Source organism: Herpailurus yagouaroundi, unplaced genomic scaffold (genome assembly GCF_014898765.1).
Source record: "Herpailurus yagouaroundi ecotype Mexico unplaced genomic scaffold, PumYag 162, whole genome shotgun sequence".
Lineage (NCBI taxonomy): Eukaryota > Metazoa > Chordata > Mammalia > Carnivora > Felidae > Herpailurus > Herpailurus yagouaroundi.
Window position 1 is genome coordinate 71,464,597 of NW_024412403.1, and position 26,657 is coordinate 71,491,253.

The 26,657-nt window shown below is 35.4% G+C and overlaps 1 protein-coding gene across 6 annotated transcripts in view; it reads right to left on the bottom strand.

Annotated features, from left to right (window-relative positions):
- Nucleotides 1-26,657, bottom strand: part of ZNF148 (zinc finger protein 148) — a 125,920-nt gene that overhangs the window by 11,166 nt on the left and 88,097 nt on the right. For all 6 annotated transcript variants that reach the window (XM_040484784.1, XM_040484782.1, XM_040484779.1 and 3 more), the window contains 2 exons: nucleotides 20,910-21,033; nucleotides 19,420-19,503 (listed from right to left, as the gene is read on the bottom strand). In XM_040484784.1, the coding sequence (XP_040340718.1) occupies nucleotides 19,420-19,503; nucleotides 20,910-21,033 (208 nt within the window). The remainder of the gene's footprint in view (nucleotides 1-19,419; nucleotides 19,504-20,909; nucleotides 21,034-26,657) is intronic.

Below are 26,657 nucleotides of genomic sequence, written 5' to 3' on the forward strand. Positions count from 1 at the left end.
AAATGGCACTAATAGACATGCTTGACACAGAGTTGCCACAAACCTTAAATTTGAAGGAAAAAAAAAAAAGCAGTATCTGTAAAGCACAATAGAATAAGGTATGCTTGCACTATGCAAAAAACTATCTTCTATAGGAAATAATCTGAGACTAAACTACAACCAATGAAGTATAAATTAGGTCAGTAATAAAAACTGTGAAGATGCCACAGTAACATTAAGACATATCGGTTAAATCAATACTGACCACAAAAACCCCAAAAGGTTTTAAGTTAACTAAAGGAAAAAGTAATTTTTCCAGGTACCAAATTTTAAAGCCCACCTTTCCAGTACAATAGAATGGCTTTCTTTCCCTAGAATGGAGGTCAGGGAGAAACTTCCAACTTCTGCCATTTTAAACTTTAGAAACATTGATAATATTTGCCCATTTAAAAAAGTAGCCGGTTGGGGTCACCACCTCCTCCCACAAAAGAAAATGAAGAAAGAGTTCTTTCGTTTCCTTTGGCTTTTTTTCTTTTGTGGGGCTATGAAATTATACATTTACATTGTAATTTTTTAAGTGGTCTAGTCTTCTTAAGATGAAACAGCAAATGGCGGGTGGGGAGCTGTTTTTGGCTTAGGTTTTAGACTTCGCTTTATGAGACAGACAACAGTAAAAAATTATCAGTCACCTCCAGTTAAGAGCAATATCCCAGGCAGACCTTATTCACAATTTTAAAGATTTGAGAGTTGGTCTAGGACTCACATGTGGAACACAAACAAACACTGTCCTAAGTCTAAAATTAAGCTGAACATCATACAATTATGGCAATTTCCACATCTTATTTCTCTAATGGGCCAACACATGCATCCAATACACAACGTGTAACAATATCTAAGCATATTAACACTAAGTGATTGATGTCCTAATGATAACACCTAGGCAGTATAAGATCAAAATTAAAATAATAGCAAAAGGAAATTTAAGTTAGAATCTCAAATGTAAATTTTAAACAATGAGCTAAGTAAGCACTACCTTGACTTGTAAACATTTTAGTCTGATTTTGAACTTAATATAAAACCTCATTTTCCAGCTACCTCTTGAAAACAAGTGCTCTAGAAAACAATTAAGATTACACTAACCACATAAAGAGGTTACCAAATCAACAGACTCTATTCTACACTGAACTCTATTCTATGCAGTATTCTATACTGCATTCCATAAAAAGAAAGAAACCCATCATCAGCTTATCTTTCTTATTTATGACACTATCCTCATATAAGATTGGGCAAATGCACATCAGCTTTCCTTTATTTAAAAAAAAAAAATTGGGGTGCCTGGGTGGCTCGGTCAGTTAAGCGTCTGACTTCAGCTCAGGTCATGATCTCACGGTCTGTGAGTTCTAGCCCTGCGTCGGGCTCTGTGCTGACAGCTCAGAGCCTGGAGCCTGTTTCAGATTCTGTGTCTCCCTCTCTCTCTGCCCCTCCCCTGTTCATGCTCTGTCCCTGTCTCAAAAATAAATAAACGTTAAAAAAAAAAAATTAAAAAAAAAAATTAACTAGGGCATCAAAGGATGAAGAAGCATTCTCTCAAAACATAGTTTTTTTAATCACTAAAATATTTTTTCCTAATCTGAGCCCTAATCAGGGTCTTTTGATTTTTTGCCCACTGTCTCTATTATTGTCACAATAAAAATGATTTGCCTTTTTACATTAATTGCAGCCAACACTTTTATTTCATATATAGTGCATCTAAGAAGGATGGTATAGATAACCTAACATGGGCAAGTAGCATAAGAGAACTTTTAGCGAAGAATTCAGACAATGGGACTCAGAATTAGTAACAATTTCAAGCAGCTATATTTTTCTGAATTCAGCTGTCAGTTAAACAAAGATAATAAACAAGCACAACAGTTCTAGGAACATAGCATGAAGTAGTCAAGTATTCTATTTTTTAAAGTGTCATCTTAAAAATGCGGGTGAAATATGCATTCCAACCTAGAACACCTGTCTGGTTTATGTTTTTAATCTTAACATTTTACTGAGCACCTACCATGTGCCAAGCACTTGCTGGGCACTCTTACAGTTGAATCAACTCTATTCTTATCAATTAAGTACATTATCCCCAGTTGCCAGGCTAGGAAACCTTTGCCCAAAGTCATGGTACTAATATAATCAGGCCCAGGAACAAAAACACTGGTGGCATTCTTTCATCTCCAGAAAAATCACATCAGCAGCAAATTCATCTATCTACCTCATGGTTTATCTCAGAGCAATCCCAAACTGTGGACCAATGCACACCAGGCTTTCATCAGTTCATTAACAAGTATTAAGTGCCTGTCAGTGTCTGGAAATGACAAGAAAAGAACAAGAGTGGAATAGATGGAACCTAGGTTTTCTTGTGTTTTTTTTTTCATACTATTTGACTGTTTGATAAGTTTTCACAAATGAATACACCTTTGAAAACATCACCACATTCAAGACAATGAATTCAACTATATAATCCCTTCCTCTCACCCTTTCTCGTTCTATTCCCCCTTCTCCAGGCAACTTATTATCTGCTGTCTGTCCCTATAGTTTATATTAATTATTATTATATTTTCAAACATACACAAAACAATATAAAGAGTACTTGTACCCATCACTCAGCTTTAATAATTATCAACAATTTTATTTTACCTAATGCTTCCCATTATTTCTTTCTTCCTTCCTTCATTTTAAGCAAGCAAACTTTTTATTGGAGTGTAAGAGTCATAGAGAAAGTAAACAAATCATAATCATAGTTCACTCAATTTTTACAAAGTCCACTGACTCATTTAACCAGCACCCACAATCAAGAAAAAGAACATCACTAGCATCTTCTAAGCACTTCATGAAGCCTCACTTGGTCACTAATCTCTCAAAGATAATCACTCCTGACACTAGAGATTAGTTTTGCCTTTTAATAAACTGTTATGGAAATTTTAAGCATACAAAAAAGTACAAAGATGATACCTTTATCATATTCTAAAAACAGATGGATTGAGGGGTAATATACTTACACAAAAGTATACAAAACATAAATGCAGTTTACTGAATTTTCTCAAAGTGAATAATACACCTGTGTAAACAGTATCCTATCCAAGAAACAGAATGCTATGCACACAGATGCACTTCTATCCTCTCTCCATCAGTATTCACTATCCTGATTTCTGACACATAATTCATTTTGCCTTTTGATGAACTTAAACTGAATGGAGTCATACAGTATGTATTCTTTTGTGTCTGGCTTCCTATACTCAACGTCATGCTTTTAAGATTTATCACAACATCGTGTTTGGTATTCTATCACATGAGCGTACTAGGATTTATTGACTCAACTCTTTATGGAAATCTGGGATGTTCTCAGTTTTGGGCTATTAATAACAATGTTGCTTTAACATTCTTATACATGCCTTTTGGTGAATATACGTGTACTATATAAACACAACATGTGCAGCCTTGGCAGATAAAGTTTACTAAAGTGGATGTCCCAATTCACATACCTGACAGCAGTATATAAGAGTTCTGAGTGATCCACATCCTTCTAAGTACTTTGTAGGGTGTGTATTTTCCATTTTAGCCATTCTGGGGTGTGTTCAAGTGGTACTGGATTGCAATCTTAAGCAATTTTCCTCATGGCTAATGAAATTGAATACCCTTTCACAGGTTTGCTAATCATCTGGATATCCTTTTTGTGTGTTAAGTGACTGCTCAAGAGTTCTACCTACCCTTCTATTAGCTTGTCTTCTCCATAACAAATTAGTAGGAATTCTGTACATAATCATCAGGTTTAGTTTTCACTTTCTTAACAGAGTCTTTAACGAACCTAGTCTTAACGTTAATGTAACCCAATTTATCCATTTTTTTTCTATCATAACTAGCACTTTCTATATCCCAGTGGAAAAGGTTACATCCTTTATGTCTCTTTTTCTGTTTTCATTTTTTTCTCTCTGTGATATTTTCTAGTGACATCAAACCACTTTTCACTAACCTTCTCTTTCATTATCTCTATTCTTCTGTTAAGCCTATGTTATATATATATACTCTGTATATCAAATATTTTATTTTTCAGTTCTAGAATTTTCATTTTCTTTTTTTTACAGACTGCAATTCTCTGGCAAAATTCTCCATCTTTTTACCTATTTTCTATACCTTTCTACGATTTTCCTTCTATGATTTACAGTCTTTCCCAAATAATTCTATCATCTTAGCCACCCTAAAGACTGTTTTTTATTATCTGTATTTTTCCTCTTACGTTTTTGTGATTCTGTCCTATCACCTGGTATGCACTGTAATTTTTGGCTGAATGCAAAGCACTACATATGAAAATTTGTAGAGGCTCTGGATGATGTTAATGTCTTTTAAAGAGAGTTCACCCTTTCTTCTAAGCACTCAGTGTAGGGACTGATAACCTAAATCTCCAAATTGATTAGGGCAACCTGAGACTGGGTCCAATATCTTCTGTCTACTTTCTCCCCATCTTCTACTTCCAAAAAAATGGTCAGTGACAAGCAAACTGCCTTACTACTTTAAAACTTAGTACCAACTTCAATACTTTTACAATGGAATTTCTAAAATTTTATATAATCTATTTTGATGGTACCAAGTCTTTATGAATTTCATTATGGACTCTTAAGACTATTCACTGTGAATGAGAATCGTTGCTTACTGAGATTGTGCCATTAATTCAATATATGATGCAGTAACAGCATTTTAATTGCTGCAAGCAAAGCACAAATCTGACGAATTACATTGTATATAATTAGAATAAAAACAAACAAGTTACAGGTTAAAAATACTTTCCAAAGGTAATTTATTTTCCATATGATGTAAATTAAATTCTTTTAGTGCTTCATCACTCTGGTACTAAACACTGACTCACAGTTTAACCCATTTTTTAGATAACAGATGTTATATAAGAAGTCTTATATTATCCATTGAATATAAAAAATTATTTGAAATATATAATAAAACTTATCGTCCATATTAACAAGGAGAAAAATGAAGCCTAATATTTTTGCCAAATTTTTAGTTTTGGGTTTCTGCATATTTCAGAAAATAATTAATGTAGAGATTCATTACTATCTTACTTTTTATTTTGTATTACATTTAGAAATAGGAAGTTAATATTGTACATAAAACTGAAATTAAATGTAACATTATTTTGGAAAACACGAAGAGGTCTTTCATGAAAATCATGTTTTTCTATCAATTTGAAAAAATAAGTCTATAGGAGAAAAAACTGCAAATCACATATCTGCTACCAAACACATTCTTTGATACTTTTAACCATCCCTCAAATATCTGTATTTGCATACATATGGAAAATAAGCACATGAAAAGATAATCAACATGTTTGGTCCTTAAGAAAATGCAAATTAAAACAATGAAAGACAAGTACATGCCTATTAGAATGGCTAAAAAAAAAAAGAAGTATGACAATACCAAGTATTGTCAAGGATACAGATCAAATGGACTGCTTACAAACTACTATAGAAGGCAAAATGGTATAGCCACTTGGGAAAACAGTTTGGTGGTTTCTTATAAAGTTAAACATACACTTAAAACATGACCCAGCAATTCCACTTCTAGGTAGTTTCCTAAGCAAAATGAAAATGTGTTCACAAAAAAGCTATATGCAAATTTTAAAAGCAAATGTTTATAGAAGCTTCACTCATAATCACCCAAAACTGGAAACAACCCAAATATACCTCAACTGGAGAATGGGTGAACCAACTGTGGTATATCCATACAATAGAACAATGCTCGGAAGTAAAAAAGAATGAAATAACCGATGCATCAACAGCATGGATGACTCTCAAAGGCACTATGATAAGTGGAAGAAGCTAGACTCAAAGGATACAAACCACATGGTTTAATTTATAGGATATCCTGAAAGAGGCAAAGGATGGGAATTGGAGAGGAATTTGGGGGAGTGACAACTGTTCTCTATCTTGACTGTGGTGGTGGTTACACAAATGTATAAATTTTATACATTTGTATACACAGTGTATACACTAAAAATAGTAAAGCTTATTGTGTGTATATTAAACCTGTTTAAAATAATGAAAAAAAGAAGTTTAAAGCCAAGAAAATATATTTCCCTTAAGAAGAAAAAGGTAACGAAAATTAAACTATCTAAATGTATACGTATACAAAACACCAGAAAAATCCCCAGCTATTTTGCAAAATAAAATAAATCACTATTCGCCCATCTTCCTCCAAAAGATCGAAAGCTTTCCAACTCACAGAGGAATACATACAGTACTAGGAACTAAAGTTCTCTTTTGATTATTTTGATTTTCTCAGTGAAATAGGAAACAGACAATCAGCTGAAAGTGAGAGGGTAGGAGGAAATGTTGGAGGTTTATGAAAAGGAGAAGGTATGAAATATTTGGGAGAAAGGCTGGCAAGCTTTTTCTGTAAAAGATCAGACAGTGAATATTTTAGGTTTTCAGAGTCATATAATCTCTGTCACAGTTACTCAACTCTGGTACTAGAGGGAGAAAACAGCCACTGACATTCCATAAAGGAATGGATATGGCTATGTTCCAATAAAAGTTTAATTATCCTAACAGGCAACAGGTGGAACTGGCTCATGGGCTGAAATATGGACCCCATCTAGATGAGTGGTAGACTGAATGGACTGTGAGGGAATACACGATTTCCAAAAGGCATTAAGGGCCCCACTTAATGTTTAATGTGACCCTAATTGAGCACAGCTTTGTTTTATTTCAGAAACGGCAAGAGTTAAATTTCCCAAAGTTGTAATTTAGCCAAGTGAGTACTATGTATGAGAGAGAACAAAAAGTATGAGTTAAGCAAAGTAGTGATTACGATGACAACAGAATTTAAACTGGAAAGGAAAGAGATGCTGAGGAAAAGGAGCGCTAGTGAAAAGGAGGTATAATGACTGGACTGTAGGTCCTAGTAGAGATAAAAGATTGTTGAAACCTAAGTACCAGAAAGCATCAGCAGCAATGACAGGAGATAGTGCTTAGAAAATGAGAAACTGAAATCATGAAGAGATTAAGGTTTGGTAACCACTAGCCTAAGGTATGACCAAGAGTGAGGTAGAATGAATGACAAGATCATCAATAAAGCAGAGGTCTAAGAACTGACAGAGTAGGACAGTCAAAGAATAAACTTTGACACTGGTTGGCAAACTTACCCTATAAAGAGTCAGATAGTAAATATATTAAGTTTTGTGGGCAAAGAGGTAAAAATCAAGGATATTGTATACATACTTCTATAAGGAAAAAAGAACTTCCGTGTATATTTTATTGATGAAATTCAACATATAATAATAAGGGTGATAATAACAGAATAGCAAAGTAATAATAGAATATAATTTCTGACCATACAGATGTACTAATGAGAAGACTGGGATAATTTTTTATGGGAAGATGTTGTGTTTCACTGAATTGGGGTTGGAAGTTAATGTTCCTTATCATCAAAGTTGATTGCAAATGTTTATCTGCTAATGCTGATCTGTAATGAGATTTTATGTATTCTTTAAAACTCTTTTAAAAGTCACAAAGATACTGACATTAATCCATGAAAATAGAATTTTAATTAAGAATTATTCATCACTTGGAAGGCATTTACAGAATTCTGTTAGATTCTTTTCTTGATATTTGCCTTTTAGCATGCTATTACATTGGAGATGAATTACTTGCAACTGAAGGAGGAGGTGGCGTTACAGTTGAATGGTTTGTGAAATACAAAAATTTCTTTTGCGCTTGCATCAAGGTCTAAAATCTAATGAAAATATAATTTGAGGCTGGAAAATGTATCTACCCCATATTTATGTGGAAATGGAGATTTTGCCTCTTGTAGCTGGTAACAATAGGGGAAGTGTATAAAGCAGCATTTTGTGATTCAACATTAGCAGCTTTCAATGACTTTATCACAGAAGTTTCACTATCAACACTGTTTTCCCTTTGTAGCATTAGGTTTAACTTACTAAGAAACATTTTCAAGTCTTCAGCAAAACCTAATTTTCAGAGCCATTTTCCATTGTTCTACATAATAGTGGTTGGGAGTAGTTCTCATTCAGAAAAATTCTAACGTTACATCTATATTCAGAAACTCCCAGGGGTGCCTGGGTGGCTCAGTCAGTCAAGTGTCTGACCCTTGATTTTAGCTCAGGTCATGATCTCACAGTTTGCAAGTTCAAGCCCCACAATGGGCTCTGTGCTGACAGTGTAGAGCCTGCTTGGGATTCTCGCTCTCCCTTTCTTTCTCCCTCTCTCTCTCAAAAATAAACATTAAAAAAAAAAGAGAGAACAACAACCTCCCAATGAAACTTTACCAATTCTAACATATTAAACTGCTATTAGAATAAGTCAGGATATTCACTTCTGTTTCAGAGGAAAATTCATGGGAGCAATAAGGGTTAAATCCATTAGAGCAAATGAAGATCGCAGTTGATAACTACTGGTTCAATGACACATAATAAATTCAAATGTTTCCACAAAGTACCGCTCAGGTAATACAATGAACAAGCTTTAAATGCTTTACATTTTCTCAGCTCTGTAAATTAGTTCAACGAAACTTTTTCAGCTCCACACATATTTCTCCCACAATCAGTTGTAACACATCTTAGTGGAGTCCACTTTGGATTATACTGAAATAATGTTTTCTTGTGTATTCTTTTTAAGAAAATAAAACCACCTTTATTGAGATTTAATGTAACCATTTAAAGTGTATCATTCCATTTTGAAAATATTCTTGCCTACAGTTGTTCCACAGAGGCTAATTCTTCAGTCACTTCAAACCTGGCACAGTATCCTTGTGGTAACATCTGTCAACTAATCAAGAGCCAAGGAAACCACCTGAAATCATTTCCCTTATTTTTTAATTGACTATTGATGTTGCTCCATGTAGGATTTCATTTGAAACCCCAGGGTTCCACAATAAAGGCTGAGAACCAATTGGCCTATACTGCCTTCACTCCATTAGTTACTTCTGTTTACACTGCTATTAAATTTCATCTATACTTATTCTTCCTTTAAAATATCTCTCACATCAATCTCATTCCATTTCTGGTCTTAATGTCTTGTTCATAACTTCAGGTCCTCATTACTTTGCAAGAGTATGATAGTGGCATTCCTAAGAAACCTCATAAAAACAATTGTTGCAATGAGAGAGAAAAAGAAAGACTGGGATTCATTTCAGAAGTTACTTTCAGTAGAAAAAAAAAACTTAAAAAAATTTTTTTATCATTTATTTATTTTTGAGAGAGAGAGAGCAGAGAGGGGCAGAGAGAGGAGACACAGAATCTGAAGCAGACTCCAGGCTCCAAGCTGTCAGCACAGAGTCCAACGTGGAGCTCAAACCCAGGGACCATGAGATCATGACCTGAGCTGAAGTTGGACGCTTAACTGACTGAGCCACCTAGGTGTCCCAGGGGAAAAAAACAAAAAAACAAAAAAAAACCAAAAAAACTTTAATAGCTGATTAGTCAATCTAAAACTCAAACACTCCTGACCAAATAAATCCTGATTGTTAAAGAACAATGGCTTCAACTTTCAATTCACCACTGTAATGATTTAATGTAAACTTTGTTTATACACAATATTCAGGAACATATTCATCATTCAAGAACTGTCATCCAAAATGTTAAAATAATGCAAATGTTAACAGCTTAGAAATACAAAATATCACATGAAATACAAAGGGAAAAATGACCAAAACTGCTATTATTCTGCTAGAACAGTCTGTTACCATTGTCTATTTCTTGGCTACAATCTAATTCTTTTTAATATCATAAAAAACCTACACAACATCAGTTAACCACTAAGCAAATTCTCCTATTAAATAATAGAAGTCTCAACGGTTAAGTACAGCATCAAGCAATGTTTTTGGTAGGTGGCCTCTACCCCTCCTTGTAACGATAGTTCTCTTCTCCACCCCTGCTTCACATTTCATCTCCTTAATAACAAACAGCCCCTCAAATATCTCCTAGTCCCTAATCATTTATGCCCATGGCTTTAGCATAAGGAAATCCTGGTATTTTTCACTGAATCCTAACAATTTAAAAGAATACCTTTCAGTTCCAGGTTCCCATGAGTCCATCCTCCATTTCCTCCCAATTCTGGCATTAGAAAAATAAAATGTCTTAACAGGAAGATCGGTCTATAGGTATAAAGCTACCTTCTTAAGACTCTAGAGTTACTGCTGATCAGACTTCATGTCCCTCCCCTTTATCCAATGATACATAACTAAAAAGTAGATGAAGTAGGTAAGAACACACCTGACTGAATTTTAAGGATGAAGACCACTCTTCCATTGTATAAGCAGAACAGGACTATATATGAGAATACTATTGTAGCTTCAAACAATAGCAATATATGCTATTTTTTTGGTGCCAGTATTTATTTTTTCACAATTGCGTCTGTCTTTTTAAATTTTAAATAATCTATAATCTAGTCAGCTCCCCAAGGTAATTAAGAGTTGACTGAATATACTTTCTAGAATAATTAAAAATGCACACTGAAAGTTCTTGCTCAGCAGTTATTCTTTATATGCCCTTAGAAAGTCAATATCAAAATAGATAATGAAATGTAAGTAAAGAAGAATCAGTTAAGCCTTGGAAAGAATTTATAGATGGATGAAAATATATGGGGAGGGGGGATCAATAAACTTCTAGTTGATTTATTTTCTATGTCCTGTAGAAAATAAAGAGTAGGAAGTATTTCCATCAATGACCAAAAGCAGCACAGGAGATGGAGCTGAAGAGATAAATTAACTACCTACTACTACATTAGGATGTCAGTCCTATGACATATTTGCTTCCTAACAGTATCATGAAGCTCATGTGACTCTCTCCAAAGATCTATAGGAGAGCAAAAAAGTTATAAAATATGTAGAAGCAGTTCCTATTATTGTGGCTGCTTTCAAAGAATGTTAAGATACTTCCACAAAATTCAAATTAAGAGTTGAAAATGATAATAACATTTAAGAACTTGTGAAAATCAGAAACTCTTCAGAGATAACGTCTAAGGAACTTAAAAGTATCCAGGAGGGGTGCCTGGGTGGCTCAAGTCAGTTAAATGTCCAGCTTTGGCTCATGTCATGATCCCATGGTTCGTGAGTTCAAGCCCCACATCAGGCTCTGTGTTGACAGCTCAGAGCCTGGAGCCTGCTTCCGATTCTGTGTCTCCCTCTCTCTCTGCCTCATATCCATTCTCTCAAAAATAAATAAACATTAGAGGCACCTGGGTGGCTCAGTCGATTGGGCGTCCGACTTCAGCCCAGGTCATAATCTCACAGTTCGTGGGCTTGAGCCCTGCACCAGGCTCTGTGCTGACAGCTCAGAGCCTGGAGCCTGCTTTGAATTCTGTGTCTCCCTCTCTCTCTGCCCCTTCCCTACTCACACTCTGTCTCTTGTCTCTCAAAAGTAAATAAACATTGAAAAACATTTTTTTTAATAAAAAATAAACATTAAAAAGAATTAAAGTATCCAGGAAAATAAGAACAAATAACCTTGATAAGTAAAATCAGATTGCCTTACTCTATATCCTATTTCTTCATCTTTTGTCCAAACCAGACAGTACATTTTGTCAGCCACTCTTCCATCAAAGACCCTAATAAAATATATGAATCCCGAAATTGTCATTAAGAGTTGTCAAATGAAAAACTTTTCCAACCAATAATTTTTTTTTTTTATCAGCCAATCCAAACATCTGAAAATGTAACGAATTCTAGATGTAAAAAGCATGAATGTTGGTAATCCACTCAAATGAATTCTGGAATAATAAGTAGTAGTTGTCAAAATGCTTCAAATACTGAAGGTCTTCAGGTATTTGAACTCAAGGAAGTAACTGTGTATTCTTCCAAAAGATTGTGTACAAGAAACCATCAGATTTAGATTCAACTGTCTTAATGCTTCATCTTCTGTGGAGTATGAAATAATAAGGGGTAGGGGGGAGTCAGGGAAAGACCCATATTAAAGTAATTTATCTTGTTCTAGACTAACCACATTTTCTAAAGTAACTAAAAATGATTTTAAAACAATCAAAACTGAGAAACTGCTGCCCGGAAGTAACTTTCAAAAAATTTAGAAGTTCTATGTGTTAAGTTAAATGTGGGGAGTCCTTTTTCAGCTCTTTTCCTGAGAATTAGTGCATCCTATACTGTCCAAAAATGAAGAGAATCTTGGGCACTTCAGTGACTCAGTTGATTAAGCATCTGACTCTTGGTTTTAGCTCAGGCCATGATCTCAGGGTTCATGAGATCGAGTCCTGCGCCAGGCTCTGCACAGACAGCATGGAGACTGCTTGGGGTTCTCTCTCTACTCTCTCTCTGCCCCTTCCCCACTTGCTCTCTCTCTCAAAGTACATAAATTTAAATATTAAAAACAACAATGAAGAGGATCTAAAGTCCAAAATACATAACTCTGTTTCACTGCAATACTCCATTTGTTTCCAAATTTTGCCTACTTCTCACAACTTGGTCACAAAACTGAAGTAATATTACATTCCTTAAAGCTTAACAATGTTGTTTCATTTGTTTAAAAACCTTTAATACCTGAAAATAAACTTGATTAATACATTTGCAATTATCTGAATAAATTATTCGTTTAGTTCTAAACAGTTAACAAAAAAAGTAACACATTCACTAAATTTCCACTTTTCTTCACAGACCAATAATATACTTCCAACATGGAATTTAAATGCCCTGATATTTTATAATGCTTACAGGATAATAAATTTGTCACTCCTTAGCCTGGCATCAAGATTTGACAATACAGTTCTAAAATCAAGCTTTCTAGTCTTAGCTCTTCACCCCCACTCTACACCATCCCCTTTTCTGCTCTATTCAGAATGGCCACTTATACACTGTCCATCTTGCTTTTGTTTACTCCATATCAGGTGGGATCTGCTCTTACTCCTACATCCACAGACTTCATTTCAGGCAGGCACACCCAGTTACCTGCAAGCTGTAAGGCCAGGTCTGTTGAGTGGCTCTGCTCTTACCCGAACAAAATAAAAACCTCCATGTTTAAAATCAAAAGTTTTTGTCAACCCCAAATTTTCTTGGTGCTTGATCTACCCTTTGAATAGCATACTGGTTAAGAGAATGAATTCTGAAGACCTGGACTGTGTTGTTAACCAACTGCGCACACTGAGGCAAGTTACTATTTAATCATTTTGACCCGCAGTTTCCTTACCTGTAAAAAAAAAAAAAAGAAAAGAAAAGAAAAAAAAAAGAAAAAAAAAGGGAAGAATAGTAGCCTCTCTTTGAAGGACTGCTGTGAGGATAAAGTGAGATAACTTATGTACTGTTTAATTCAGTTCTTGGCAGAGAACAGGTACTCAATAAATTTATTTGACATTATTATTAGGGTCATGATCTGAATTCTTAGGAATTTCTAGCTTTTTAACTATCTTAAAGTACCTGCCTCTTTTCGGTTCTTTTAACCTAGCACATTTAGCATACCTAGCAGGACACACGGCTTGTCCTGTTATGTGGCATCTCCAATTGTCCTGATGTCTTTCAAAATGTCTGTCACTCTCTCTGTGTTTCTGAACTTATTATCTGCTTACCTATCTTTGCCCAAATATTCCCAACTTCAATACACCAGATTTTTCTCCTGGTCCTGGCTTCATCATGCTCCTGCTCTACTACCTATAGTTCCCGTGATGACACCTAACTGCCATGTAACAACACATGGAAGACTCTAACATCTTCCACGAAGCCACCAATCTGAATCCTCACTGGCCTAAACACTTCAAGCACATGTTGTCTGTACTTGCTTGTACAGGACTTGTCAAATTGTGAGTCATCCCACTCACATGCTCACTCATTCAATAATGATACAAATAAAAGAATGAGACTACTTCGAGATTCCCAATTTGTTAAACTAGAGACTGTCAAAACAAACGATAAACTTTTTTTTTTTTAACTACAGACACTATGAACTAACAAAGAACATTTCACATGGATTTGAGGGGAAGGGACTCACATACACAAACTATACACAATTGAAAACTAGGCAACTTTCATTATACAGCCTCTGGTTCTCCGTATTTTGGTACTAATGCATAATGTTAAAATGGAGTTAATTTTCAGAATGACTTCTCTGAACAAATAAAAAAACTTTAAAAGTATGACATAGTTTTATTTATGTAGGTATGTGTGTGTATACACATGTGTATATGTGGGTGTGTGTATGATTTCTTTTACATCTTTACTGAGATACTTGGTTTTATAGTGTTAAAGCTTTATATGTATTTTATGTGTAATCAAATCTTTTAGTGTGAACTATCAACAGTTTTACAGAGGGAAAAAACCTGGTTTCTGGCTTTGTTAAACCAGAGAAATGTCAGTCACAGCAATCTGTAGTTAGTTCCCTGCTTAATCTTTCTTGGCAGGCTCTGCCCATGCCAGTGCTAGTATCTAGCTTCAGCAATCATAGTGCCAGCAGCAAGTAATGCAGGCAACATCCTCAGTAGCAAAAGCAGTATTCAGTTCCTTCATCTCCACAAACAAGAGTTAAACTCTAACTAGGTCTGTAACATTTTCCTTTAATGAGACCTCTCTCTATTATAGCTAATAAACTACAGATTGGGGATTCAAATAAGAGGAAAAAATTGTATGTTTTATTAATAACTGAACTATAATGAAGGAAGTACAAAGTGTTGAGTTAATTTAGTCAAGGGTGAATCAACATTCTTACTCCACCCCACTAGCCCAACTGGTTTTTAAAAAAAGAACGTTCAACCTTTCAGCCTTTTAACACGGTTGCGATTTAACACGGTTTCGAATAAAAGTCAGAGTCAAAAGGAAAAGCAGCTCAACATGTTTCAGGTGTAAAGAGTGCTAACTTAGGTGACAGGTTTTCCAGGTTCTTATGTTTCATCTATACATTGTATGTATGAAGAACTAAAGCTTTTAAAAAGCTTTTTCTTAATGTTTATTTTTAAGAGAGAGACGGACACAGTGTGAGCGGGGGAGGGGCGGAGAGAGAGGGAGACAGAATCTGAAGCCGGCTCCAGGCGGAGAGCTGTCAACACAGAGCCCAAAGTGGGGCTCGAACTCACAAACTCATGACCACGATCTGAGCCAAAGTCGGACACTTGACCAACCGAGCCACCCAGGCGCCCCCAAAGCCTTAAAAAAAAAAAAAAAAAAAAAAGGAAAAGAAACTAATGAAAATGCTTAACTCTGAATGATTTGGTTTATTTTCAAAATCCTTTTTATTTTAGGGAGGAAGAACATTCTATAAAAACTTCCCCACATACAAAAATGGCTCCTGACATCTTACTAATGAGATAAAAATAAATTATGAAAACTGCCATACTATAAGAAATAACCATAATTTGCTAAAACAGGCAGAATATCAAGATAGGTATTCTGTGGTTTACTATTTATTGGAATTTAGAGAACTAATACAAAATTAAAATAAAATATTGAGGGGCAGCTGGGTGGTTCAGTCAGTTAGGCATCCGACTTGATTTCAGCTCAGTCATGATATCTCAAGGTTCGTGAGATCCAGCTCTGCACTACAGCATGGAGCCTGCTTGGGATTCATATTCATTCTCTCTCTCCCCCTCTCCCCCTCCCAAAACAAATAAAATAAAATAAAATAAAATATTGAAAATTATATTAAGTTCTTTACACCTCAAACCCATACCCCCTTCTCCATGGCAGTAAGACTGCCACTTCCTTAGGGTAAAAGTGTGACAAGGTGCCTAGAGAAGAACATAACTGGATATATGTTATTTGAAAATTTAGTCTATATATGCATTTGAAAATGCAAAGGAAAAGACACCGTAGATAAAATAAAAGTACATGATATCGTAAATCTGTCAGTGACAATGAATGCTTACTTTGGTATGTATGTGACCCTAAACAAAATGATCAATTAAGATGTTTATGTTCAATCTTGGCTTCAAGTCCACACCTTCTCTCCCATATTCCCAAACATACCGTAAGCAAAGGGCCTAGAACACATTCACAAAGAAGATAGAAATCTCCCATAAATGCCAAAAATAGCAGTCCCAAGAATATTTGCCCTTTTCAATGCTTTAGGCTACAGCTTTAACCAGAATTTCATGGATCAGCCTCTAGATGAAACAGTACTCCCCCTAAAAATGATATTTCATAGGTTAAGCCACATTCTGGAAACATTATTAAGTGATAACCTGTCCAAGCTGAGTTTTACAATTTTCTATTTGAAAAGCAAATCAAGCTTTTGGTTTTTAAAAGCCACAGATTTCTTGATTGGTGACAAAAGCAGTCAAGCAGGTAATGATTTTCAAGCGTGTTGCAAATAGAGCAGAGTACAGGCTTGGAGACTGGGAAAGCTAGAGGAGTCAGTAGAATGAGGCCTAGAGGAATGAGGGAGACCATAAGGAAAACTGAGCCTGTAGGAACTAGCAGTTCTTCTCATGACATGACCTTTGAGGATCAGTTGATAAATGACTCATTATCTTCTAGACAATTTAAAAATGGATAAAAATACACAAAATTTCTTTACTGCCATAACTACTTCGATGCATTCTTCTAAATTAAGAACCTAGAGAGAGAAAGCCTTGACATGGGCAAACTTTAGGGCACTGCCCCCCTCTCCAAAACTAAAAGCCATTTAAAACATGAAAGAAGAACAGTAAGGACAGAATAATACATGTTGGAGAACATATTTGTGGTTCTAAATATATATTCCCAGATAGGTATAGCTTACAGGTATCTCGATTACAAGACAAAAATACCTTACTGTCTTCAGAAAGAGTCCATAAAAAGAACCAAGAAAATGAAGAAGGAAAAGCAATTCCCTTTTTGTCAGTTCCATCTGGGGGGTTGAGGTGGGGTGAACAGTGAAGCAAACGGAGTCTCTCTTCAAAAGAAACTTTTCTCTGTTAAGGAACCATAGTTACTGGTTTGCTCTGGTTGTTCCTCTCAATTTCTTATCTTTTTCTAACTGTATACTCTATAACATGAGAACCCCAGCCTTTGCTTCCGTCCTTTTTAGATATTACTAAATATCTTAGGAAGGTATTTACTAAATAACTTAGGAAGGCTAAGCTGTAAGTGGCTTAGTGGCATAGCAAGAAAAACTCAAAACAGTCCAAAGATATTGTTCTGCTTCTAGTCCCATTCTGCAGTTAAGTGATTTCACATGTATATCTGGAGTCACAGAGTTAAGTTGGAATCGTAGCTCCATCATATATTTACCAGATTATATAAATTTAGAAAAATTTCTTAACTTCTTCTGTGTGCTTCATCTTACTTCCTCAACAAAAAATGTGGACAGTAATAGCTCCTCTTTCAAGATTAATGTGAGAACTAAATGAGCTATTTAACAAAATATTTATTAGCACAATATCTGATCTTAGTAAATTATCAATAAATATTAACTACCCATTATAACCTGTTTAAATCCAAGATACCATTCCTGGCCTAGCACAGTTGTTTTTCCAGTGAGATTACAGAGTTGTGACCAGCACATTAAAGAAAAATTTACTAGAACAGAACAGAAAATAGCAGAGTGCAGTAACAGAAAGTACTGTTTCAAAAATCTTTTTGTCAGATACACACACACACACACACACACACACACACACACACACACACACTCCCCTCTTTCCCCCCACCCCCCCTCTCTCAACTGAGCCTCCTGCAGTTTTTCTGTGTTCCCTTCCCTATATACCCTTAATAGCTAACACATCTGACTCTTGCTCAAGGGCACAACAGCATGTTGTATAAAACTCTACAACACTTCTCACACTGTGCTTGTTTATATGTATGTCTCTCCCATTAGAATATAAATTTCATGGAAACTACCTTATATTGCCTGTGTATTTCTGATACCTGAAAAATACTGAAGGCTCAGTAAATTTTTGTTGAATGAATGAGTAAATCATCAAAACCTAATAGGTATTAAGAACATACAAAATTATTTAAGCAGTTTGTCATTACCTGATCAGGTTTTATTACTGTACAGAAATATAAATTTGGCTACAAGTTGCATAAAATCAATAAAGTTGTTCTTTCTCCCAAAGTGCCTATTACACTCCCTTCCATCTGGAAGTGATGAATACATGTTTACTTAAGAAACTGAAATGGATGTTGTGCATAATGATCTCTGAAAAGTAGAACTTTAAAGTATATACATGTGCTGCACAGTTGGAAGTTTTATTTAAGGAGACCGGCCACATTCATGCTTCTTTGTTAGGGGCAAAAAGAAAGGGCAGTTATTAGGCAGAAGAAGTTGCTTCTTTTATATGACAAACTGTCCAGGATGCCCTTTCATAGGTACTACAGGTACCTTGAGAAAACATCAAAATAACAACACTGGGCAGATACTTGCTTAATTACTTAATATGGAAAAATATGAAGAACATTAGTATTTTCAATATTCATATATCACCATCATTCCCAAATCTGTTTAAATGTTAAGAATCAAAGTGATACCAATTCACCAACTCTGCTTTTGTTCCATCACAAAAAGGCAAAACACTAGAAATAAATTCTAAAGAAACACTTTTCACCATGCTTATAGACATCAAAGTCAAAAGCTAACAGTCTACTAAGTCAAGGTCATATATAAAACTTGGTTTTACATTTGTCAAAAAATAAAATAAAATAAAATAAAATAAAATAAAATAAAATAAAATAAAATAAAATAAAAGCAAATAAACACCTGCTCTAAAATAAGACTTAACTTTTTAAGGTATGGGTTCCTTTGTAAGTGATCTAAAATATTTGTTTCTAAATCATTAACAACTTAGCCCAAAAAACTGGAAGTCTCCAATTTATAAGGATTACAACTCTCTTGACACAGTAAGCTATATACATGAACTAGTAAGGGAAAAAAAGTGTGGTATCTTAGGGCTCAGGCATTTTGCTTCTTGCCACTAATTAATATGAACGATAATTACCTAACCCTAAACTTTTGAAACATCTTAGGAAAAAGCTATTTCACAAAAATCTTCTTACATCCTTTTAAATATATTTTATTATCGGGGCGCCTGGGTGGCGCAGTCAGTTAAGCGTCCAACTTCAGCCAGGTCACGATCTCGCGGTCCGTGAGTTCGAGCCCCGCGTCGGGCTCTGGGCTGATGGCTCAGAGCCTGGAGCCTGTTTCCGATTCTGTCTCTCCCTCTCTCTCTGCCCCTCCCCCGTTCATGCTCTGTCTCTCTCTGTCCCAAAAATAAATAAACGTTGGAAAAAAAAAATTTAAATATATTTTTATTATGAAATTCTATTTCAAAGTAATTTATTGGGCTTGGACATTAAAGCCAAGTCTTAACAGTTAAGATTGATTTATTGAAAGGAAAAATCTAAACTGTGATATACACTCTTAAGAAACAAAACTGATGAAAAGTGGCAAGCAGTTGCTATCTGTTAAAAATTTTTCCCCATATTTGGAATGATAAACTTAATGACCCTAAGAAGGGTGGCAACACTCACCAGTATGAATCTTCTCATGTCTCTGTAGCAGGTACTTCTGTATGAAACGCATGTCACATTGACTACATTGAAATGGTTTTTCACCTTAAAATAATTTCACATCCACAAATTAGTTACTGGATAAAACACAGTTCATAGTTACTATTTCTGAGGAAAGATAAATCTTGAAAGCCCAAATTCTTGAAAATTCCAAATTATCCATAAAATATTTTTATACTATTCATTAATTTAACAGAATTTTATTTCCTCAATTTTCCCCCCACAATTAGAAAATACACATTCTCACAATCATAGAAAGATGAGATCAAATCTGCTCTATATCTGAAAAAAAGGAAAAGGAAAGGAAAGGGAGAGAGAGAAGGAAAGGAAAAGAAAAGAAGAAAGAGAGGGAAGGAGAAAACAATCGAAAAATCAGACGACTAGAAAGAACTCTACAGGTTATCTACGGTATCTTAAACATCTCTTCTTTCTTTTTATCCAAAAGAAGATCCACCCACCTTGTTCTCTGTGGCTAACTATCACTTTATGCCCTTTCAATTATTTTCTCCAGGACTCTGGGAACTTTCAAACATCTTTTTCCTTTTTTTTTTTTTTTTAATCTTGTCTCTTCAATCATTCCTTCTCTGCTGGAACCTTTCCTAGTAAGTATTCTTCAGGTCTGTCCTTTGCAAACAAACTTTCCAGAAATCCTGAAACACTCCAACCTTATTACTTTCTCTCATTCCTTTTCACCATTTCTTCTTAATAGAATAGTTTACCCCATGTTTCAAATCCTCCACCACCCACTTGTGCTTTAACCCTTATACTCTGCTTTCTTAAAAGCTACTCGTGCTCTCTTTGCTATTTATTCTAACAGCTCTTCTTCAGTTCTCTATATTCCTCTCTATCCTCTATGAAGGTTGTGCCATTGCTGATTATACCCTCCTTGGAACTGTCTCTTCTTTTAGCTTCTGGGATACTGTAATTTCCTAGTTCATCAAACGTACCTTACTATTCTATCTTCCCACCCCATATCCTTTAATTTAACCTACGTGTCCAGTGTGTTTCCCCAAGGATCTGTGATTAGTCTTTAGTTCTGCTCTCTATAATGTCATGTTCTTAATTATCATTTTTTAATATCTGATTCCCAAATTCCTATTTCAAACTCCATCTGGATGTCTTGCAGAGAAAAATAAATGTTGATAGGCTTTTAATAATACATTCTTTAACAGTTTCTCTAACTGAAAAGAACACATTAAGCCAGATAAGTGTTTAATTATATTATATATAATTATAATTATAATTAATTCATTATGCACATTCATGCCCATTGTTTTCTCATTTAAAGTTTTCCTGGTTTCCTTCTGATATTCTGGCCTATGAAATCTCTGATTTGAAATAAATACCTGGTTAGTTACAGTCTTAGAAATGAATGACATTTACACAAAGATGAAAATAGTAAAGATAATAATCTCTTAATGGCCATAGGCCCATTTTAATTCAAGAAATACCTGTATGAATGAACACATGTCTCTGTAAGTGATAGTTCGTTCTAAAGGCAGCATTGCAGTGCTCACAAACGTGAGATTTAGGGGTTTTCAAACCAAGTGATCCATCCTCATTTATTGTAAGGATCTAGTTAAAAACAAAAAAAGATAAAAACAAAAGAAGTCTTAAAAACATAATACAAAGGTAACGCTTTTAATTTTTTTTTATTTGTTTTTTAAGTGTTTAATTATTTTTGAGAGACAGAGCATGAATGGGGGAGGAGCAGAGAGAGAAAAAGACACAGAATCCAAAGCAGGCTCCAGGCTCTAGGCTCTGAGCTGGTCAGCACAGAACCTGATGCAGGGCTCGAACCCACAAACTGTGAGATCAAGACCTGAGTCGGAGTCCGATGCTTAACCAACTGAGCCACCCAGGCGCCCCAAGGTAATGCCTTTTAATGCAAACAATGGTCACCAGAAATTATGACATTTTCCCCCCAAACTTGAAAAGGTTATTAGAATAATGTTATCACTAATTGTAGAAAGGTACAATGTGACTCAGAATGGTAAAAATTAGTAGTAAAACCTTGGAACTTGGTTAAATAAGATCTCAGCACTCTGTCCCTTCTCCAAAGCTGATGTCTAACAGAGTCCCTAAGTGCTCTCTGCTAGGGTGAGTATAACTTTATTTTCAATTTCAAACTGTCACAAACATAGGACAAAAGTTTTATGTTTTAGATACATATGGCATAAATATCAATCAGCATAGGACTGGTTAAATAAATCATGGAAAATGAATACAATTTAATGTTATGTGGTTGTAACATAAAATGAGAAAACTCTCTATATATTTATATGGAAAAAGCTCCAGGATTTATTAAGTAAAATATTCAAGGTTTAGAATTTTGTACACAATTCTGCATATTTTTGTATATAAAAAAGTACATACAAAGATATATATTTGTATATGCATAATATTTAAGAAGGGTACACATAAAACATGTATAGTAGCCTTGGTTGTGATGGCGGGAACTTGGCAGAGAGGAGATAAAGTGGGAGGGGGACTCTACACTGTTTATACTTAAACGCTCTTCTGAACTATATAAATGCTACCTGTTGCATTCCCCCTCCCCCCCCCCCCCTTTTTTAAAGAAGAGAAAAAGAGCAATCTAAGTTTTCAAGTCATCCAGCATAGAATTTCGAGTCTGGTTCAGTCTAGGATGTCTAAGGTTATTTATTCTAAGACTGCTAAGCTACTGTTGAGCACATTCCTAAAAACATTTATTGGATAAATAAATCAGAACGGCTATGGAGAAAGAAGATGGGTGACAAAGAAATCAACCTTATCTTCCTGGGCTTCGTGAGGTTGAGACTATTACGGGCCTGGTTTGGGCAGGGCCAGAGAGCAGCTCACCTTTGGGTTTCATGTATTCCAATTTATCAATCATTTGTTCCACATGCAACATTAAACTGACTCATCGGACACACAGCAGAGTAAAAATAAATAATCTTTTTTTTTTTTTTCATTAGTGAGAAGAAATGAGATAGCAGAATATGATGTGAAGATAAGAAACTAGTAGGAGATCAGATCAGGAGAAGCACAGCAAGTAAGAGGGAAACAATACTGGAGGTGGGGGCATATAGAGTGGAACTATGAAACTGTGTCCCACATAGGGTACAACAATCTATGTAACATCTTAGGAAATACAAAGGCCTGTGGAAACTGATTAGGGCCTGTAAACACAGCTATGACCCTTTCTCAAACCTAGAAAACAGGAGAGGTAAGAGGGGAAAGGCTTTAATTTTTTAAAACATTTTTTTACTTTAAATTCAGGAAGACAACTCAGCCTGTACTGTATGTAAATCAATGGTAATTATCATGCAAATTACACAGGATATTTGGGTTCTGGGCAAACTGCCAATGTGGTCAACAAAGCTTCAAAGTCTTATGCACCAGAGTCATAAAGAGAAACATTTGGCACAAAAATGGAAGTGGGTGTCACAGCTTCCTGATGAGAGTCAGTAAGAAGAGAAAGCTTCATCTCTGGCCAGTTTAAAATTTTTTGACCCCTCCAAGTCACAAAATAATATGCAAGTTAACACTGGGCAAAACAAAACAAAACAAAAACAAAAAAAACCCACACAAAATCTTTTAAAACAAGATTCAAAATATCTCGAACATAAAATAAATAACAAAAAGATGTTAAGCACTTTATATAAAACATAACCAAAACCAAGATAGCACCAGGTATTTTTCCACATATGTTGATAACAAATACAAAGATCCAAGTGCCAAAACCCATGGCAGCTCAATAGCTTTCGGTGGCATAGCAACTGCAAGGAAAGGCTCTGTAAGGAACCAATCTGGCCCAAGTTACTTAATGTGAAACGGATGTCATCCCTGACTGTACAAAGCCCTTTTATGAAGAGTTAAGGAGTCCCAGGTCATTGTTTTCTGGCATTGGAGGTAGTGCTGCCTTTTATTAAGGTGGATTTTATAGATGAAACAGCTAACACTGACTTGTGAATAAGAAAACTGAAAAATCTAGCATATTTTTAAATTCAAAGAAAAATTCTTGGACATTTTATATTTAATTTTTTTTTCTTTTTTTAGGCCAGAATAACAAACATATTTGTATAAAAGATACTGAGTAAAATTCATCTTGCCTCAGAATTCCAGTGGCTCTTCCAATTTGTAATCTGTTTTAAATAAAACCATGTAATTTTGTTGTTTTACTCATCACTATAGCCCCAGTATCCAAAATGGTGTCTGGAACATAGTGAGTCTATAAATGTCCAATGACGTGGCTACCTGCTACCCATACGAAACATCCTCACAGCTCACCACTTTATTCTTTTTAAAAATTTCTGCCAAAAGTGATGCCTTTCAATTTTTCAAAGTTACTGAACAGCGCCAGAGAGGTGGGTATGCCAAGAACAAAAGTCCCTTAGTGAAAAGAAATGGCACATTAATATACGAAAAATTTTCTTCCTTGGTATAAATGTGGCTTCTGTTCTTGTTCACAATCTTTCAAGATCTTTTCATTGAAGGCGATCTACCAGTTAAATGTGTCTGCCTTAGAGATTAGCAGTCCCATTTGCTACTAACCCAGTACCATAAAATATTTTTGCTTTTCTTTTCCCCCTCAACATATGAACACGATTACAACCAAAGATTTTAGATTTCAAGGTGTAAGTCCTAAAATGCCTCCTATAATATCGTCACATGCTTTATCGTGCTTCCTGTCACTCCCGCTTTTGGAGAAATATGGCATATTATACAGACCAAGCAATTGGGCTTTATCATGAATAGAGAAATTAGTAAGAGTCCAAACAATACTCAACATATTTTTCTTAGCTGTTTATAAATTTAAGAGAGAATTTCTCAGTAAAAAATTTCAAAACTGAATGGAACTCCTCAATTAATCCGCTTTCTTAATCTCATGGTCCATTAGTAGATATAGACACCCCTCAGTGAAAAAGTTTTACTGTCCGAAAAGACAGACATGATTTTCTCCATTTTCTATCTGCTACGTACTATTAAAAGTATTAAGGCATATTTTAAGCTAGTGATTGTAAATTTTATCATACATTCTTTTTTTTTAAATGTTTATTTTTGAAAGAGAGAGCAAGTGAGAGAGCAGGGAAAGGACAACAAATCCCAAGCAGGCTCCATGCTGTCTGCACAGAGCCTGATGCAGGGCTTGAAACCACAAAACAAATCTTGAGATCATGACTTGAGCCCTGAGCTACCCAGGTGCCCCATCATACATTCTTAAATCAATGTAAACCATCTTCTACACCAACAAAAACCAAAAGACAATGTAGAGGTGATAGTTTAAGTTTCTCATCTGTTGTGAGTCAGTTCACTGCAAGTGGGGGTGGAGAATGAGATCTTCTAAAATTCTCTTTATTCTGGGATGCCTGGGTGGTTCAGTTGGTTAGGCGTCCGACTTCGGCTCAGGTCATGATCTCATGTCTCATGAGTTTGAGCCCCACATCAGGCTCTGTGCTGACAGCTCGGAGCCTGGAGCCTACTTTCGACTCTGTGTGTGTCTCTCTCTGTCCCTACCTTGCTCACACTCTCTCTCAAAAATAAAACAGAACAACGCCAGTCAGAGTGGCCAAAATGAACAAATCAGGAGACTCTAGATGCTGGAGAGGATGTGGAGAAACGGGAACCCTCTTGCACTGTTGGTGGGAATGCAAATTGGTGCAGCCGCTCTGGAAAGCAGTGTGGAGGTTCCTCAGAAAATTAAAAATAGACCTACCCTATGACCCAGCAATAGCACTGCTAGGAATTTATCCAAGGGATACAGGAGTACTGATGCATAGGGGCACTTGTACCCCAATGTTTATAGCAGCACTCTCAACAATAGCCAAGATATGGAAAGAGCCTAAATGTCCATCAACTGATGAATGGATAAAGAAATTGTGGTTTATATACACAATGCAGTACTACGTGGCAATGAGAAAGAATGAAATATGGCCTTTTGTAGCAACGTGGATGGAACTGGAGAGTGTGATGCTAAGTGAAATAAGCCATACAGAGAACGACAGATACCATATGGTTTCACTCTTATGTGGATCTTGAGAAACTTAACAGGAACCCATGGGGGAGGGGAAGAAAAAAAAAAAAAAGAGGTTAGAGTGGGAGAGAGCCAAAGCATAAGAGACTGTTAAAAACTGAGAACAAACTGAGGGTTGATGGGGGGTGGGAGGGAGGAGAGGGTGGGTGATGGGTATTGAAGAGGGCACCTTTTGGGATGAGCACTGGGTGTTGTATGGAAACCAATTTGACAATAAATTTCATATATAAAATTAAAAAAAATAAAATAAAACAGAACATTAAAAATAATTAATTAATTAAAAAATCTCTTTATTCTTCAAATCCTATTAGAAATAAAAGAATAGTGCAATTTCAAAGACATACGACAAAATAACACAGCAATAACCACCACAACATCTTGACCATCCTGGTTATCTCTGATATCCCACCCTCACACTGTCACTTTGATTCTTCAGATTTTTACTATCTCTCCATACTAGATTTTATATATTACAAATTTCATTTTAAAATGAAAAGCTTTTCAGGCCATGTCATGGGATCAAGCCCTGTGTCAGGATTCATACTGAGTATGGAGTCTGCTTAAGATTCTCTCTTTCGGGGCGGCACCTGGGTGGCTCAGTTAAACATCCAACTTCAGCTCAGATCATGATCTCACGGTCCATGAGTTTGAGCCCCGAATTGGCATCACTGCTGTCAGCACAAAACCAGCTTTGGATCCTCTGCCCCCCGCCCCGCCCCTTCCCTGCTCTCTCTCTCAAAAATAAGTTAACATTAAAAAAAAAAAAAGAAAAGATTCTCTTTCTCTAAAATAAAAAAATAAACAATAATTTAAAATGACAAGCTTCTGATAGTGCCAGAACATGAAATTCACTATCTTGTAAGTATGGTACAATAACTAATGCTCAGCATAATAACCATGAGTTTTAGAAAGAGTCATTTCTCTCAGGTTTCCTAAATACTAGGCAAAAAAAAATGTGCAACAGTTTTTAAAGAAAGGTTTACATCAAAATATTTTTTAAAGTTAGGGGGGTTTGGTTTTATGGGAAAATTATTTATCCAGAATACAGAACTCCCTGGGAAATGAGAGAAATAAAATATTAATACTTCTTTTACTAATGTTCCTCTTCATTTTTCTCTTAAATACTATTCTGTACTTCTATTCCTGGTCTTATAAGCAGTTCTTCAGCTTCAACACCACTTCT